We start from the raw sequence: 19,080 nt of genomic DNA, 5'->3' as shown, positions 1-19,080 counted from the left end.
GGTCTATTTTTAGCTCTTTGAGGAACGTCCACACAGTTTTCCAGAGTGGCTGCACCAGTTCACATTCCCACCAACAGTGTAAGAGGGTTCCCTTTTCTCCACATCCTCTCCAATATTTGTTGTTTCCTGCCTTGTTAATTTGCCCCATTCTCACTGGTGTGAGGTGGTATCTCATTGTGGTTTTGATTTGTATTTCCCTGATGGCAAGTGATGCAGAGCATTTTCTCATGTGCATGTTGGCCATGTCTATGTCTTCCTCTGTGAGATTTCTCTTCATGTCTTTTGCCCATTTCATGATTGGATTGTTTGTTTCTTTGCTGTTGAGTTTAATAAGTTCTTTATAGATCTTGGATACTAGCCCTTTATCTGATAAGTCATTTGCAAATATCTTCTCCCATTCTGTAGGTTGTCTTTTAGTTTTGTTGACTGTTTCTTTTGCTGTGCAAAAGCTTCTTATCTTGATGAAGTCCTAATAGTTCATTTTTGCTTTTGTTTCTCTTGCCTTCATGGATGTATCTTGCAAAAAGTTGCTGTGGCCAAGTTCAAAAAGGGTGTTGCCTATGTTCTCCTGTAGGATTTTGATGGATTCTTGTCTCACATTTAGATCTTTCATCCAATTTGAATTTATCTTTGTGTCTAGTGTAAGAGAGTGGTCTAGTTTCATTCTTCTGCATGTGGATGTCCAATTTTCCCAGCACCATTTATTGAAGAGACTCTCTTTTTTTCAGTGGATAGTCTTTTCTGCCTTGTCGAATATTAGTTGACCAGAGAGTTGAGGGTCCACTTATGGATTCTCTATTCTGTTCCATTGATCTCTGTGTCTGTTTTTGTGCCAGTACCACACTGTCCTGATGACTACAGCTTTGTAGTACAACCTGAAATCTGGCATTGTGATGCCCCTGGCTCTGGTTTTCTTTTTTAATATTCCCCTGGCTATTCGAGGTCTTTTCTGATTCCACACAAATCTTAAGATGATTTGTTCCAACTCTCTGAAGAAAGTCCATGGTATTTTTATAGGTATTCTACTGAATGTGTAAATTGCCCTGGGTAGCATTGATATTTTCATAATATTAATGCTTCCAATCCATGAGCATGGAATATTTTTCCATCTCTTTGTGTCTTCCTCAATTTCTTTCAGAAATGTTCTGTAGTTTTTAGGGTATAGATCCTTTACCTCTTTGGTTAGGTTTATTCCTAGGTATCTTATGCTTTTGGGTGCAATTGTAAATGGGATTGACTCCTTAATTTCTCTTTGTTCAGTCTCAATGTTAGTGTATAGAAATGCCACTGATTTCTGGGCATTGATTTTGTATTCTGCCACGCTGCCGAATTGCTGTATGAGTTCTAGCAATCTTGGGGTGAGTCTTTTGGGTTTTCTATGTAGAGTATCATGTCATCTGCGAAGAGGGAGAGTTTGACTTCTTCTTTGCCAATTTGAATGCCTTTAATGTCTTTTTGTTGTCTGATTGCTGAGGCTAGGACTTCTAGTACTATGTTGAATAGCAGTGGTGAAAGCGGACATCCCTGTCTTGTTCCTGATCTTAGGGGAAAGGCTCCCAGTGTTTCCCCATTGAGAATGATATTTGCTGTGGGCTTTTCGTGGATGGCTTTTAAGATGCTGAAGAATGTTCCCTCTATCCCTACACTCTGAAGAGTTTTGATCAGGAATGGATGCTGTATTTTGTCAAATGCTTTCTCTGCATCTAATGAGAGGATCATATGGTTCTTGGTTTTTCTCTTGCTGATATGACCAATCACATTGATTGCTTTACAAGTGTTGAACCACCCTTGCATCCCAGGGATAAATCCCACTTGGTCATGGTGAATAATCTTCTTAATGTATTGTTGGATACTATTGGCTAGTATCTTGTTGAGAATTTTTGCATCCATGTTCATCAGGGATATTGGTCTATAATTCTCCTTTTTGGTGGGGTCTTTGTCTGGTTTTGGAATTAAGGTGATGCTGGCCTTATAGAATGAGTTTGGAAGTATTCCATCTCTTTCTATCTTTCTGAACAGCTTTAGTGGAATAGGTATGGTTTCTTCTTTAAACGTTTGATAGAATTCCCCTGGGAAGCCTTTGTCCCTGGACTTTTGTGTCTTGGGAGGTTTTTGATGACTGCTTCAATTTCCTCCCTGGTTATTGGCCTGTTCAGGTTTTCTATTTCTTCCTGTTCCAGTTTTGGTAGTTTGTGGTTTTCCAGAAATGTGTCCATTTCTCCAAGATTGCCTAATTTATTGGCATATAGCTGCTCAGAATAAGTTTTTAAGATCATTTGTATTTCCTTGGTGTTGGTGGTGATCTCTCCTTTCTCATTCATGATTTTATTAATTTGAGTCTTCTCTCTCTTCTTTTTAATAAGGCTGGCTAATAGTTTATCTATCTTATTAATTCTTTCAAAGAACCAACTCCTGGTTTTGTTAATCTGTTCCACAGTTCTTCTGGTCTCTATTTCATTGAGTTCTGCTCAAATCTTTATTAACTCTCTTCTTCTGCTGGGCATAGGATCTATTTGCTGTGTTTTCTCCTTTAAGTGCAAGGTTAGATTTGTATTTGAGTTCTTTCCAGTTTTTGGATGTATGCTTGTATTGTGATATATTTCCTCCTCAGGACTGCTTTTGCTGTATCCCAAAGATTTTGAACGGTGTATCTTCATTCTCATTAGTTTCCATGCATCTTTTAAATTCTTCCCTAATTTCTTGGTTGACCCTTTCATCTTTTAGCAGGATGGTCCTTAATCTCCACGTGTTTGAAATCCTTCCAAACTTCTTCTTGTGATTTAGTTCTAATTTCAAAGCATTATGGTCTGAAAATATGCAGGGGATGATCCCAATCTTTTGGTATCGGTTAAGACCTGATTCGTGACCCAGTATATGGTCTATTCTGGAGAAAGTTCCATCATTCTCTTTATTTTTTTGGAATCCATTTCATTCTTCTTTTTGAAGACCATGAAGTCATACTCTTATTTGGCCTAATGACTTCAATTTTGAAATATGGCTTCCTTTTTTCACTTGTGCTATTCTGTTTTTTTTTTAAAGGTTGTATTTATTTATTCATGAGAGACACAGAGAGAGAAGCAGAGACACAGGCAGAGGGAGAAGCGGGCTCCTCGCAGGGCCTGATGTGGGCCTGTGCTGAGCCACCCAGGCGTCCCTCTGTGTTTTGTTTGATTGTTTTTTTTGGTCACATTTTTGCAACTTCAGAGTCATAGTCCATATTGAGTTACCTTCATCCCTGCCTTCCTTCTGGCCATTTCCTTTAGGGGTCATCAGCTACCTGGACTGGTCATTCTCAAGTCTGTGGAGGCATCAACTAGTTTGCTTTGCTGAATCCTGAATTCCTGAATCCCTCTTTCTTGGTTTACTCCTCATTTTGCTGGAATACTTCATAAAATTACTTTTGAGAAGAGATTCATAGGATATAAGTTTTCTAAGTCATTGTGTTATTGAAAATATAGTTACTTTTCTCTGATGCTTGCTTGACTGGCTAATAGAATTTTCCACTCTAATAATTTTCCGTCAAGCATCACTGGATTATCTCTAGTATTCATTGTTTTGGCATAAAACATTTGCTTCCATTCTGTGCCTCATTCTTTTAGAGATTTTTTTCTTCCCTGTAACTGTGTCCTGTCTTCTCTTTGCTCTTTTCTAACTTCTTAGTGATATGTTTAGCAATGGATATTTTTTCATTCTTCTTCCTTGGATTTGGTACACTTTTTTTTTTCCTTCAGTTTGAAAACTTGTGTCTCTCATCATCAGCTCTGGAAAAGTTTTTCATATTATTTAATTGATCATTTTCTCTTTATTCTCTTTTTCTGGAAATACTACTGGTTAGATATGGATCATTTGACCCTTTTTTAAAGCATTTTTTTCTCTTTTTTTGAGGAGGAATTAAGTGTACAAAGGTGTTTTCTAACATTTCTATTGAAAAATGTTCTTGGAACTATGCATGTAATTTTCCAAAGCTCTTTCTTCTGATGATGATTCCTTTGTCAGAGCAATCTTTGAATTTATGGATGTAGTCTTCTGAAATGTCTTTGAAGATATTCATGAACATTTGTTAAAGCTATTTTTTTCCTACTCTGATTTATTTATATTTATGATTTATCTATGTTCCCTGTGGTAGGTTCATTCATTCTTTCTTTCTTTTTACCAAATTTTTTCATCAAGCTGAAGTCTTCATATCTTAGTTCATGTCTTCATTCAACATGGCTGTTAGGGAAGAAATAGAAAGAAAGTGAATTCTATGCATATAGGCAGTGTTTTCAACTAGTAGGCTTTATTCTAGGCACTTGAACAGGGATCTGCCTTTTAGGCAGAAGGCTTGTCCTGCTAAATATCAGAACATGTAAGTTCTTGGGGAATCCCTGGGTGGCTTAGCGGTTTAGCGCCTGCCTTTGGCCCAGGGTGCGATCCTGGAGTCACAGGATCAAGTCCCACGTTAGGCTCCCGGCATGGAGCCTGCTTCTCCCTCTGCCTGTGTCTCTGCCTCTCTCTTTCTCTATCATAAATAAATAAATAAATAAATAAAATCGTTTAAAAAAATCCTCTTAAAAAAAGAAAAAGAACATGTAAGTTCTTTACCATGTTGGTGTCAAGTCTATATTAAACTGCCAAGTTCTCAAATAACTTGTACTTTTAAACTCTAACGTATAGGAGTATATGGGACAGGTTTTTTTTATACATTTATTTTTTATTGGTGTTCAATTTGCCAACATATAGAATAACACCTAGTGCTCATCCCGACAAGTGCCTACCTCAGTGCCTGTCACCCAGTCACCCCCACCCTCCACCCACCTCCCCTTCCACCACCCCTAGTTCGTTTATGGGACAGTTTTTAATTGTCTTTGGCTATTTGACGTTTTTGAATATTTTGTCTATGTTTAGGGATTTTCCCACTTTATAAATCTTTATTTCCCAAGTTTCTTAACTGCCTACACATAGACTGTGAACTAGGCTCTATCACTGAAAGGCATTCATGCCAGATCTTAGATCAAAAGTGTGAGATGCTTCTGCCAAGATGATGGAAGTTTTTAAAATTTTAAAACAATTTAAGTCTTTAACAGCTACTTGATGGAAAGAATAACATGACCAGTTTCTGTCCAATGTGAAGAAATAAAATTAAACATATTTAAAATGACAAGGTTAGTAGAGATAGACCAGGATATGTTTATTTTGACACTTGAAGAAATAGGGTTTTTTATTTATATTTGAACAAAATACTTAAATGGTGTTGTCTAAGTGAAGGATGGGTGCTTCTCCAGCAGAAGTAAAAGCAAGAATTAGTGGCAGATGGAGCTCATTAAGTTTACTCATCAAAGCAACGGAATTGTCAGAATTGTTTTTCTTACTCATAAACCTTTCTACAAACCTAGAGACTTTGTGAGATCATTGGAACAAGTTGTAAATAATTTCCTTCTTCCCAATCACTCATTCAAACACTAATTGAGACTATTCTGCTTTATTTAAGTAGAATTTGATATATAAAGTTACACAAAGAATTTTCTATGATAGAAGTTAAAATCTGATTTTCTTCTGAAAACCCATAATATAACAATTTAGTAGAATATAGATTTCGATTTTTCTTTTTGTTTAAAGTTTATAGTAATAACTGAAGAGTCAGTAATGTGTTTAATATGCCTACTCTGGCATGTTATGAAAATCGAATTATTGGCTGCACATCAATGTGTTATGGATGGATCATTTAGTCTATGGATAAATCTTTTATACTTTATGAATATTTCAAATAAAATACATTATTCATTGTAACTGTCAACATAGAATGACTACATTCCAGGAGGAATGTTAGGCAATATTATCTCGAACTCCTCATGGCTTGGTGTCTATCAATGGATCAATTCATAGGAGCACTACTTACTGGGTTCCTCAGGAGGAATTACCTGAGCAATGTGAACTCCATTTATTTATGTATCAGGATCTTGTAATCTGGGAACTTTGGATAAATTTCAGAGAGTTTGTTAACCCCCTGAAATTATAGCCCTAATTTTGGGTATATGCATCTCCTTTTGGGAGTTGGTCCCTTGCTCTTAACAAATTCTCAACAATAACCATATTTATTTATTTTTTATTTTTAAAAAAGATTTTACTTATTTATTTGAGAGAGAGGGAGGGAGAGGGAACAGATGTGAATGGGGGCGGGGCAGAAAGAGAGGGAAAGAGAGAATCCTAAGCAGACTCTGTGCTGAGAGTGGAGCTGGATCTCATGACCCTGAGGTCATGACCTGGGCAGAAATCAAGGGATTGATGCTTAACCAACTGAACCACTCAGGCACCCCAACAAGATCCATCTTTAAAAATGGTTAAAGGGGCAACTGGGTGGCTGACTTGATTTAGCTCATGTTGTGATCTCAGGGCTGTGAGATTGAGCCCTGTGTCAGGCTGCCTGCTTAGTGGGGAGTCTGCTTCAGGATTCTCTCTTTCCCTCTGCCCCTCCTCTGCTCTCTCTCTCTCAAATGAATAAATAAATCTTAAAAAAAAAGATTAAGAATTGGAGATTTTCTTGCCCTCTCCCACTGCTCCTCCCCCTTGTATGCATGTGAGTTCTCTTTTTAAAATAAATGAATCATTTAAAAAAGTGGTTATGAATAACCATTCTGAATTCTCTCTGGAATTAAATATGATTCTCTATGATGGGTTATATTAGAATGACTCCTTTAAAACAATTTTTAAATTTGAGTATAGTTGACATACAATATTACATTAGTTTCGGGTGTACAACATAGTGATTTGACAAGTTTATACATTATGGTATGTTTGCCACTAGTGTACCTACCATCTGTCACCATACAACACATTGCAATATCATTGTCTATATTCCTTATGCTATGACTTTTATTCCCATGCCTGTATTTCCTCCTTTCCTTCACCCATTTTGCCCCTCTCTCTCACCTCCACCCTAGCAACCATCCCTTTGTTCTCTGTATTTATAGGTGTGATTCTGCTTTCTGTTTATTCATTTTGGTTTTTTTAGATTCCACATATGAGTGAAATCACATGATATTTGTCTTTCACAGTTGTCCATCCATGTTGTCACAAATGGCAATATATCCTTTTTATGGCTGCATAATACTCCTCAGTGTGTGTGTGTGTGTGTGTGTGTGTGTGTGTGTGTGTGACATCTCTGTTATCCATAGAATGCATCTTTTGAAGATTATTGTTACTTTCTTGGTATGATGCCACTGGCCTATTTTGAAGAATATTTCAGGAAAGAGTCATATTATGCCATTCATTTATTCACTCATTCAGTTAATGTATAGAGAGCACCTAGTATGTGAGAGGCAGGCTTCTATGTATGAAGGATATAATGATGAAAAGGAAATAGTAAAAAAAAAAATCCCTTGGTCTAGTGGCATTTACATTCTAGTGGGGAGTTAGACAATAAGCAAAACAACAACAACAACAAAAACAAAAAAACAAAACAAGAAGTCATATTCACATTAGATAGTATGAAGTAATGAGAAAATTCAGCAAAACATCAAATATGACATGTCAAGGTAGGGAAGGTGTTGAAATTTTAGATGGGCTAATCAGGAAAGGCTCTGAGAAAGGGGCTTGAACAAATGCAAGAACAATGGTTGATGAGTTCAGAGGGGCAATAGAGATCCAGGACCTTGTAGTTCTGTGCAGGACTCAGGCTTTTACTTAGAATGAAAAGGAGAGTACTGCAGTGTTTTGGGCAAGACAGACATGATCTAGCCCACTCTGGCTGCTGCACTGAATAGAATGAACTGGAGAGTAAGGGCTGGAGCAGGGAGATCAGTTAGGAGGCTCTTCTGACTGTCTAGGGAAGAGATAATGGTGACTTAGAATAGGATATTGGTAGTGGAGGGGTTGAGAAACTTTTGAGCTTTGACGTTCCCATGAAACTCTGGTACTGTTAGGATATTCATGAGGCTATTACCTGTTTTGAAGTTACTGAGACAAAATTTCTTTTCTGTTTTTAGTGTCAGGATTATTTGAATATTTCCCCAACCTTTTGGTTTCATTTTATTTTAAAAGTACTCTGAATTTATAATTGGACAATTTGACATAAGGAAGTAAAAAGGAAATTAATAGTCCATCTTTACAAAGTGAATTCAAATTAATGGCATTTTGTATATTACACATGTTTTGGTCATCTTACCATTAGTTTTCACTTTGCTTAATTTTTTCCCTCACAGCTTAAAAATTTCTCTCCCTTTCTTTTTGATAGTATTTGTATTTTCATAAACCCCCTTATGTATTCCTTTCTGCTACAATGGAGGGTCATATAAATATTTGTCTCATTGAGTCTATGTAGGACCACATTTCACACTCTCTTCAAGGTTGCGTCTATGCCCTTTTCATTTTTGTGATTGTTTCTCTGCTATGTAAGAGTGAAACCTGCCTGCAAGAATTCAAACCATAAGAATAGTTGGTGTTTGCGTGGAACATTAAATAAAAGAATACTTGTCTTATATAAGCAAAAACAACTGATCTATTTGGTCATTTGACTCAGCAGATTAGTTGAGTTAAAACTGAGTCAAACCAATTGTTGGACTGAATTACTTGTCACAGTTGATTCATTCAAAAACACTTAGTCTAATGAAATATTTTATCTATGACACATCCTGATTATGAAACTTACACTTAGGTTTATTTTATAAGACTTTTAAAAGAGTTTTTATTTAAATTCTAGTTACTTAACATACAGTGTAATATTAGTTTCAAATGTAGAATGGAGTGATTCAACACTTCCAGGGATCCCTGGGTGGCGCAGCGGTTTGGCGCCTGCCTTTGGCCCAGGGCGCGATCCTGGAGACCCGGGATCGAATCCCACATCGGGCTCCCGGTGCATGGAGCCTGCTTCTCTCTCTGCCCCTCTCTCTCTCTCTCTCTGTGACTATCATAAATAAATAAAAATTAAAAATATATTTAAAAAAAAAAAAAAAAACACTTCCATACAACAACCAGTGCTCATACAACCAGTGTACCTCTTAATCCCCATCACTTATTTTATACATCCCCCCCACTGACCTCCCCTTATGAGAAAATTTTGTATCAGAACTAGGTAGCATAAAGAATTTTGTGTCAGAAACAGATATCAAAAAATTCATATCATTAAATAATGAAGATTTCAAAGACTGAACTGATTTTTTAGAAATCCTAAAGAAACATTGTGATACCAGTATATAAAGAACCAAACTTCTGATGAGAAACCGAGAGGGTGAAGAACAAATTGCCAGACTACAAAATGTTTATACTCATACATTTTCTTCCTGAGTGTTAAGTTGTCAACTAAACAAACATGTTTTTCTGTTTACTTATCACATGGTACCAGTTCTCAGATATGACTTATAGTACATATTTCTCACTTAATATTATATAATATTCTTTGTGGTAAAGCTGTGACTTCTGTTTTAAAATAAAATCGCTCAGAATCGTAGGAAGCTCTGAAAGGGATTGTAGAGCTCATCTACCAGGGGGATTTGTATGTGAGGAACTTGAGGTCTAGAGCATTCAAATCCCGAGTCCTATAGCTGATTAATTGAAGAGTCTAGATTGACACTTCAAGACTTCTGACACCTAATTCAGAGTTTTTTTGTTTTTTTTTTTTTTGTTTTTTTTTTTTTACCTCAGATTAACTTTTGCGTAGTGACCTGAATCCCCAATCTGAGATAACAAAAAACACTGGAACAACAAAAGCCTTTAGGGTTTCATTACAGATTGGAGCCCAATATATTAAAATTATGCTACCATTCTAATTCATGGTGTACTAGTACAAATAATCTTATTCATGATGAATTTTAAATTGAGTCGACTTCATGGGAAAGCTGGTCTCTTAGAGCTCCCTATCATTTGGATATATTAAGCCATCAGCCTTTCCTTAGATTACTCTGATAACTCTCCAATGTGAATATTACTGCATCTGCAAATAAACAGTGGGGGTTTCCAAAAGCATACGGGAAAGTTTCCTCCTCTTCCTTAGAAATAAATATACAATCATTACCTATACTATAACTGTTTGGCTTTGTAATATCACAGTAAAGATAAAGGCTTTAGAAAATAAAGAGAAATTTAAGCACTGAATATGAGGATCCCTGGGTGGCTCAGCAGTTTAGCGCCTGCCTTTGGCCCAGGGCATGATCCTGGAGACCCGGAATCGAGTGCCACATCGGGCTCTCTGCATGGGGCCTGCTTCTCCCTCTGCCTGTGTCTCTGCCTCTCTCTCTGTGTGTTTCATGAATAAATAAATAAAAATCTTTAAAAAATTAAAAAACCCTGAATATGAAAAAAATTAATCTTAGATTGTACATATTTAATCAACATTATGAATACTCTGTTGAGTTAAAAATTCGGTCTTATCTTATGATGCCTGTCCCGGTTTGTAATGGCATGAAGGAACATTAAAACTTTTTTGAGGGCAGCCCAGGTGGCTCAGTGGTTTAGCGCCACCTTCAGCTCAGGGCATGATCCTGGAGACCCTGGATTGAGTCCCATGTCAGGCTGCCTGCATGGAGCCTGCTTCTCCCTCTGCCTGTGTCTCTGCCTCCCTCTCTCTCTCTCTGTCTCTCATGAATAAATAAATAAAATCTTAAAAAAACTTTTTTTGAATATGCCATATGTGAATATGTGGTTTATATCTTAACTGTGTAAGATAGTGTGTACACAGGACTAAACCTATAATGTATAGTTGTACTTTAACATGAGATACTTCTCTCATATTGATGCAGAGTATTATAGAGGTTTAAAATTTAAAGACTTATTCATAATCCTTTTCATTTTATATTTTCCCAGACAGCTTGTATAGATGTCAGTTGTTTTTTTGTGTGTGTGCGTGTGTGTGTATTTGTTTTGGATGTACTATTTTTCAGGTCTACTTCTCTGAAGTAAGATGACTTGTCAAAAATTCTGTGTGGCTTTGTTACATTGGGGTAAGTAATTTGCTTTGTAAATGTTCATGTATAAGAGATTTTGCCCTTAGAGATGTGCTGTTTCTTTTATTGGTTAGCAGAATTTTCCTTGTCTACAGTTAGGAATTCTCATGCTCATGATTAAAAACGCAAATCAAACAAAAGTGTTAAGTGTGAAAATGAAAACCCTTCCCAATCTCCTGGGAACAACCTGATGTGTAGCTTTCCAGAACTATAACACACAGAAACACACGCAATTCGTATCTATGGTTGCAAAAATAGAATTGGTCTATACACATTGTTCTGTGTTTTTCTGCTTAATAGTTTTTCAATTTATCATGATGGCTTTTTTTTTTTTTTTTTTTTTACTGAGTACTTACTGATACATTTATTCATTTAATGGTCGCATAACAATGAACTGTATGAATATGCCTTAATTTATTAATCTATTTGACCAACTCCCCATTGATAGACATTTCTTTTTCTGTAACAAATAATTGAAATCCATATACATCTATCTTTATATATTTGGGAGAATAGTCCTGTTGATTAATTATTAAGGAGGAAGTTCTATGTTAAATAGTATGCGCATTTAAAAATTTGATAGGTACTGTGAAATCTTCTCCACAAAGCTTGGTACTATTTGCAGTACTAACACAAATATATGAATGCTATCCGATTGCATTTCTGTCAAAGATGTATATTATCATTCTTTTACCTCTTTGCCCTATCAGATAAGGCAAACATGACATCTCATTTCAGTTTTATTTATTTGATTATTTGTGAGGTTGAGCACTGTTTATTGACCATTTATATTTCTTAGGAGATTTTCTAAACCATATACTTTGATCATTTTGTTGTTGTATTTTATCATAGTGAGTTTTAGAAATTTCTAAAATGTACCTGATATTTAGTTCTGTATTAGTCCGGATTCTCCAGGAAACAGAATCAGTAGGATTTAGAGACAGGGAGAGAGAGAGACAGAGAGACAGAGAGAAACAGAGAGAGGGAGAGAGAGAAGATTTATTATAAGGACGTCGCTCACAAGATTGTGGAGGTGAAAAAGTCCCATGATGTGCAGTTGGTAGGCTGGATACCCAGGAGACCTGATGTTTTAGTTTGAATCTGAAGAAAAGGAAAGGAAAGGAAAGTCCAAAGGAAAGAAAAGACTGATATTAATGTTAAGGTCATCCACAACGTCCTCACAGATACACAAAAACTAATGTTTGACCAAATGAGCGAATGTTCCATGGACTTAGACAAGTTGACACATAACCTTGATCATCATAAGCCCTTAACAATTTATTATGTTTTACAAATTTTTTCTTCCTGCCCATTGTCTGTTATTTAACTTTGTTTTCTTTTATAGTACAGAACATTTATGTACGCACACCAACACCTTTACACATGTGTAGAAATAAGATATAGTGACACTTAAATGTTTTAATTTTAATTTAGTAAATGTAGCAGCATTAAATTACAAATGTATATATAGATATCAGATTGGTAGTAAAGCTTTAAATTTCTATATCAAGAAGCAATTTACTTGGTGATAATATTTAAAACATATGGCTATGACACAAAATAATGGATTTATTCTCACATGGAAGGGAGATGCTGTTTTAAGTGCTATTCCATATTATAACTCTGGTACACAATGACAAGTATAATGCTATAAGGGGATATTATCAAGGAATGGTGTTTACATTGAAAATTTCCATCTTGAATACCACTAGAAGAAGAATTAAGTGTGTACTAGACTTCTTCCTACCCATTGCAGGAATATATCCTCAAGAGAAAGCTTACAGAGGTTTTTTAAAATGTCATTATTTTAACTACTGTGAACCATAGCATGCTTCTGTTTGAAATTAGTCACCCAGTGCCAATGACTTTTGAGCATACTATTCTCACTTGTTTCTTACTGCATTCTAAAGATACTCTGATTTAAAAAACCCTCAAATCATCTAATTTAGGTTATGTTTCAAGTTTTTAAAATTAAAACAGGCTATTTTTAACAAAAATATTTTTAACAAAACCGATTTATTTTTAACAAAACCCATTTTATCTGGCAATCATATTGGGAGATAATGCAGCTGTCCACCTCTGGGTCACCTAATTCTAAGCATCTCCTTGGCTAATCCAATTTGAAAGTACTCTTAGGAGCTTCTCTACAAGTCTTCCTTGTTCTGCATACTGTTCTTTCTTCTTGTAGGCATCTATATCTATGTCTGTGACATTTGTTGTTACATTTAAAATTTCAAATACTTTGAGGGTTTTAGGCTCATTTCAGTTCAGAGGACTGAATCTTCCATGTACACCTAGAAAATGTGCTTTTAATTAATACCAACAAATATTCATAGTTTTGCAAAACCCAAGAAATAACCTATTTTTATTGAGATGTTATAATTTCAGAAGCATATGTTAGAAAGATGAAGTCCAAAGGAACACAACTGTAATGAAGAGTCACTTTTAGTGATATTATGATACCTAATTGTTATCAGTGTGGGCAAAATAATATTAGTTGTGTTAGTCACGTTTGATTTAATTTTTGCATCTGGTACATTTTTACGTTAGTTTATTTTTATGGAAAAGTTTAGAAATCAAGCTTTAACAGTCATTACTTACATATTTAGGTATTTTTACATATATTACTTTTATAATTTAAAACATTTTTTGTGAATTATTTTCAATTGCTATTTTCTTAAATTTACTCTAATTCTTCAAAATTATCATTCCATGCAAATACATGCTAAATTCTCAGAATTCTCATTCTACGTTGGTTTGTATATGAGGCAACACACTGTTGAATAGTATGAGTAGCTTGAAAAGAAAGAATTATTGAGAATTATTATTTTATTTTCAAACAATTACTTATTAAAAACCAACTACCACTTTTGAGAATTTTTTGGGGTACGAGATTATATAATTATTCTTAATTTTTACATGTCTAAAAAGTGAAAATTGTCTGTAATAAGCAATAGAATTTTCCTGTCATTGTATATTGATTCTTGGAGAGTGCATTAAGCACATGTCTTATACAGTGTCATATATCTAAGGATCATGGGCAGATTCAAGAGATCATCCAACTGTATTGATGTTGAAGAAAAACCCTTTCTAAAAGCTCTCATCGTGCTAAAATATTGGTATTATTTCTTTAAGAAATATTAAAACAATACTTTAATATTTGTTTATAAAATTGCACATCTAGATATTTCCACTTTTACTGAAAGTTTATTAGAATAATCTTTTTTAGAAAAAGTAATTGCTATATTTTTATTTAAAATATAAACATAGAATGCTAGATTAATGAGGAAAATGAAGCATGAATTTTCAAAAAGAAGTGTTAAAGAGTAAGGTTTTTCTCCATAAATTAATGGATCCTTTCAAGTATAACACATTGTGTAATAGAAGCTCTGCATTATGCACAGATTGAGCACTTAGAAAGGTAAATAATTACTGTTGAGTACACATGGCTTAATCTTAGCTACTTCCTATTTACGTCTTAGTCAAAATGATTGTTTTTCTATGTATCTGTTTAATATCCCAACAGAATTCATTTATTTGACAACTGCATTTAACTTGGCATATCCAATTACTCCCTGGAGATTTAAGTTGTCTTGCATGCCACCAAATACAACCTATGACTTCCTTTTGCCTGCTGGAATCTCAAGGAACACTTCCAATTTGAATGAACATTATGAGGCAGTTGTTGAAGCTAAATTAAATTCAAGTAGTACCTACATTTCTAATTTATCTTCCAAAACAACTTTCCACTGTTGCTTTTGGAGCAAGGAAGATAAAAACTGTTCTGTCCATGCAGACAACATGGAAGGGAAGGCATTTGTTTCAACAGTGAATTCTTTAGTTTTTCAACAAATAGGTAAGTATTTTAATGTTCCAAGCATTAGCTATTATTTAACTATTTTAAACAAAATGTTTTCATTCTCTGAATCCTGTATGAAATAGATGTCATATGGATGGGATTCTTAACACATATCATCATTTTATGTTAGTAATAAAGTTATTATTATAAACCAATGAGCCCTGAATTATTTTACGTCTTATAAAAATGCAATGAGGGAACTCTTTTAAATCCATTTCTTGTAATCTTCTGAATTTGCTTTAAAATAGAAAAAGCACATCTTATTTTGTTGGATAGATAAAATATTCAAAACATGAATATTGGGGTGCCTGGGTAGCTCTCGGTTAAGCATCTGCCTTCACCTTGGGTCATGATCCCAGGGTCCTGAGATTGAGCCAGGATCAGTAGGGTGTCTGCTTCTCTCTCTTCCCTTACCCCTCCCTCATCCTTGGCTCGTGTTCTCTCTCTCTCTCTCTCTCTCTCTCTCTCTCCCTTTCCCTCTCTCAATAAATAAAATCTTAAAAAATTCAACTGTTGAATTAATTAAATTTTAAAGTACTTATAAATAATATTTGTTCAAACAAGAAATCTCTCTTTAGCCAATTATGTACTTTAAATCAAGGGGATTTTGCTGTTTAAGTATATTGCATACTGAATGTAGCTAGTGCCATTAATAATTCTGTATCTGGAAATCAAAACCACAAAATCATTCCCAAGCCTTCTGGAAAAGCTAATGGAGCAGTCAATTGATTCAATAATACAAAGAGACCTACAGTATGAAAATAAAGGCACACATAAATATGGCACTCCTATAAAGGGTTAATCAGAATTTCTCAATCTCAACATTAACATTTTGGCCCAGACAATTCTTGATTATGGGGGGTTATTATGTGCATTGTAGGATGTTTAGCAATATCCCTGGCTTCTACCTACTAGATGCCAGTAGCTCCTTCCCCAAAACGTTATCTCCAAACATTACCATGCTCCTGAGGGTCAAACTGCCCTTGGTTGAGCATTACTAATTAGATGGAAGAAATACTCCAATTTATTGAAATTCAGCTTGGGGATAAGAATAAAGCATAAATACATAATTAGAGTTTTAAAACAAGTTAGTAGTAGTAACTCCTAGTGTCTCCAACTGAGTCTATGGCCATTAATCAATAAAATTCATTTAATTTTAAGTGAGTTTTTTAATTTGTAGGGGAACTTAACTTGGCCTTCAGCAATTATTAAATATACCAAGAGTGAACTTAAGGCAGGGTCTTCGTGATGAGTTTTGAAATGATCAAAAATGTTAGTACTTTGTTCAGTTTTCAAGAGGAATGATTATGATGCTATAGATTTAAATTTTACACATAAAACTTACATAACTAGCCACTTCTTAATGATTTTAAGTTTTTGTAACTGAAAGTGAGGGATTATGTGATAGTTACTGAAGATTTCAGCTGATTATTCTACGAAGCATGCTGTTTACTTCATAAGAGGGGGGCACTTGATGGAATGAGCATTGGGTGTTATGCTATATGTTGGCAAATTGAACTCCAATAAAAAAAATACAAAAAAAAAAAAAAAAAGAGCTCAACAGTTTTGTAAAATCCCTACCAGCTAGAAATCCTCAGGTTTGGGGAAATATGTTAGTGTTGTCTTAAGTTAGTCATTATTTGTAGTTGTTGCTATTCTTGCCTTTTAAATTACAAATCACCAGTAATTTATTATCAGGTGTGTTTTTCCATGCACAGTGAAGTAAACTTGCATCAGTTATATTTGGGGCCAATAATAATACAATAGCAAGAATTTAAGATATGAATCATATAGTTCACATCTGAATCACTGCCTTTATTGCTAAAGCAGATATATAAAAATCACTCCACATTTACTTGTACCTTGATATTGAATATGTTCTTTTCTGTTGGAAAGCAAGCATGTGACTTTTGAGGCCTTTGTCCTCCTTAAGTAGTTCAAGATTTAAAAAAAAAGTGTGAGACTTTACTTCTTTTACTTTACCAAAAAGAAACTAGGGGCCTAAGGGCCTAGGTGACTTGGACAGATACATACCACTGGTTAGAGCTGGCTCTTTTTCTCTCGGAATAGGCAGTGGAAGTTGTGTTTGAACACTGGTAAATTTAATTTAGTTCTCCTCTTTCACTGAGTTGTTCAGAATGTTTTTCAGATTTAATATAGTTTATTTTTAATTCAGGTGCAAACTGGAACATACAGTGCTGGATGAAAGAGGACTTGAAATTATTCATCTGTTATATGGAGTCATTATTTAAGAATCCTTTCAAGACCTATGACCTTAAGGTCCATCTTTTATATGTTTTGTAAGTACCAAATAAATTAATTTGGAAATTTCTACAACCCCATTTTTTTTAAATGCAAGACCTTCCATATATAGAAGTGGATTATGAAAACTCTCCTATCCCTACATTTCATTTTGTATATATGTACATTTCTAGAAGGCAGTTTTATATAGTTTTTCATGCAATATTCATCTCTATTAGGTTTCTCTTTGCTCCTCCTGTTGATTATTTTTATTGTTTTGTTGATTAAGGTAGCAAGACACCGCAGTTATGGATGGGCATATATTCTGAAAGAAATATGAACTCAACTCAGGGGTCTTAGATATTTGAGTGGAGGAGAAAGCTTGTTATGCATTTCTTTTTCATGGAATTTTTTTTCATGTTTGATGATTTTGTTAGCTTAAAAATATAAGTGCTTGATATTTGCGCTAGCTAGAGAGCCAAGATGGAAGTTTTCATAGCCATACACTCACAATTCCAGCTAATACATCATTCAAGTTTTCTAATAACTCCAGTGATAATACATATATTTCCATGTGAATTTTAGCTCTTTAAAATTTTTTCTAATTTCTTCTTTTATGTGATGCTTAAGGAGAAAGAGACTCATTTCCCTCAGTTCTGTAGTTATTGAGATCATACCATTAAGGAGTGATGTGCTAGAAACTGCCCATATAAACATGAGTCAAGATAGAAGGTAGAATGGTGGTTACCAGGGACTAGGGGTAGGAGTAATGGGGAGTTCTTGTTTAAATATGTATAGAGTTTTAGTTTGGGAAGGTGAGAAGTGTTCTGAAGTTAGATGGTGGTGATGATTACCCAACAACATGAAAGTACTACTGTCACTGAGCTGTACACTCAAAATGGTAAATTTTATGTTACGTGTATTTTAAATAAAATAATTAAATTAATTATATATTTAAATACATTTTAAATTAAAATAATATTTAAAGGAAGCAAATATATTAAAAAAGAATAGTTATGATCTCTGCCTTGAAGGCATCACAGGCTAGTTAGTGATGGGGGCAGATATGCACATAGCTTCAGTTTTAGTGGTTACTATTGTATGTTAGGTAGGTACGTGAAGCTATGGGAGCGCAAGGTTATTGGGAAGCCTTAGGTGGGGATGTCTGGTGCAGCTGAATTCTAGATGACTCTGGAAGCCCCTCCTAGCTCCTCCTTTGTACAATTCTCATTATGGTCAGAGTCCTAAATGGAACTATTTGATTGGTGAGAATGTGCCCCTAGCTGCCAGTATTTGTGCTGTATGAAATACTAGATTTTCCAGACAAATTCTGGGCAGCAGGAAACCTAGATACATGTTCACAACAGAAATGACTGAGCTGTGTATCTCTAGAGGCTCACAAAGTAGCTGAGGTTGTAAAGTGGGAAAGATTAGAGTAGTAATTAGTAATGTATGGCCAAGGGTGGACATTTAAAGGATAGGAAAAGAAGAAGCTTGTTTCTAGTCTATAGATAATGACCCAGCAGAGAGAGAAAGTCTGAAGATAGGTAGAAGAGGACTCTTTGAAGGTCTATGATAGAGTGAATATTTAAAAAAGCAAGTTCCAGAAAAAGAGCACAGTTGGAAGGTTGGCCTTAAAATGAAGGAGGCTCACTTTGACTTTGATGAGGAAAGAAAGGAAGTACTCTTTTGGGTGGAGATATATTTGAAGTTTGGAGCAGGACGTTTCCTGCTTTATTGAGAAAAATAGATTTTAGCTCAGAGAAAAGAATTCATTTGCAATGTAGCACATTCCTATGATGACCTAAATATTTTGGATGGTGATCAGAAACTTGCTGGGTGCCTATTCAAGAAAATTTCAAACGTTATCGGCAAGCTAGGGCAATGTGCTTGGTGTTAAAGCTCTGTGACTATGTATAAGGATTTAAATTTTATTATGTATAGATTACAGTTATGTCTTGAGGTCTGCATTTTCAGAAAAGATACGCGTGAACATATCAGAACAGTACAAAATTACATAGTAACTTAGCTAGAACTGAGAATTTTCACTTCACTTCACTTGAC

General features: G+C 34.9%; 1 protein-coding gene across 1 annotated transcript in view; it reads left to right on the top strand.

Annotated features, from left to right (window-relative positions):
- Positions 1–10,873: 10,873 nt before the first annotated feature.
- LEPR (leptin receptor) overlaps positions 10,874–19,080 on the top strand; it is a 64,926-nt gene continuing 56,719 nt past the window's right edge. The window contains 3 exon segments of the mRNA NM_001024634.1: positions 10,874–10,913; positions 14,443–14,772; positions 16,952–17,075. Of these exon segments, the coding sequence (NP_001019805.1) occupies positions 10,874–10,913; positions 14,443–14,772; positions 16,952–17,075 (494 nt within the window).

Source organism: Canis lupus, chromosome 5, assembly GCF_011100685.1.
Source record: "Canis lupus familiaris isolate Mischka breed German Shepherd chromosome 5, alternate assembly UU_Cfam_GSD_1.0, whole genome shotgun sequence".
In the NCBI taxonomy this organism is placed as follows: domain Eukaryota; kingdom Metazoa; phylum Chordata; class Mammalia; order Carnivora; family Canidae; genus Canis; species Canis lupus.
Note: the sequence above shows the minus strand (reverse complement) of the source record. Positions and strands in the feature narration are given on the sequence as shown.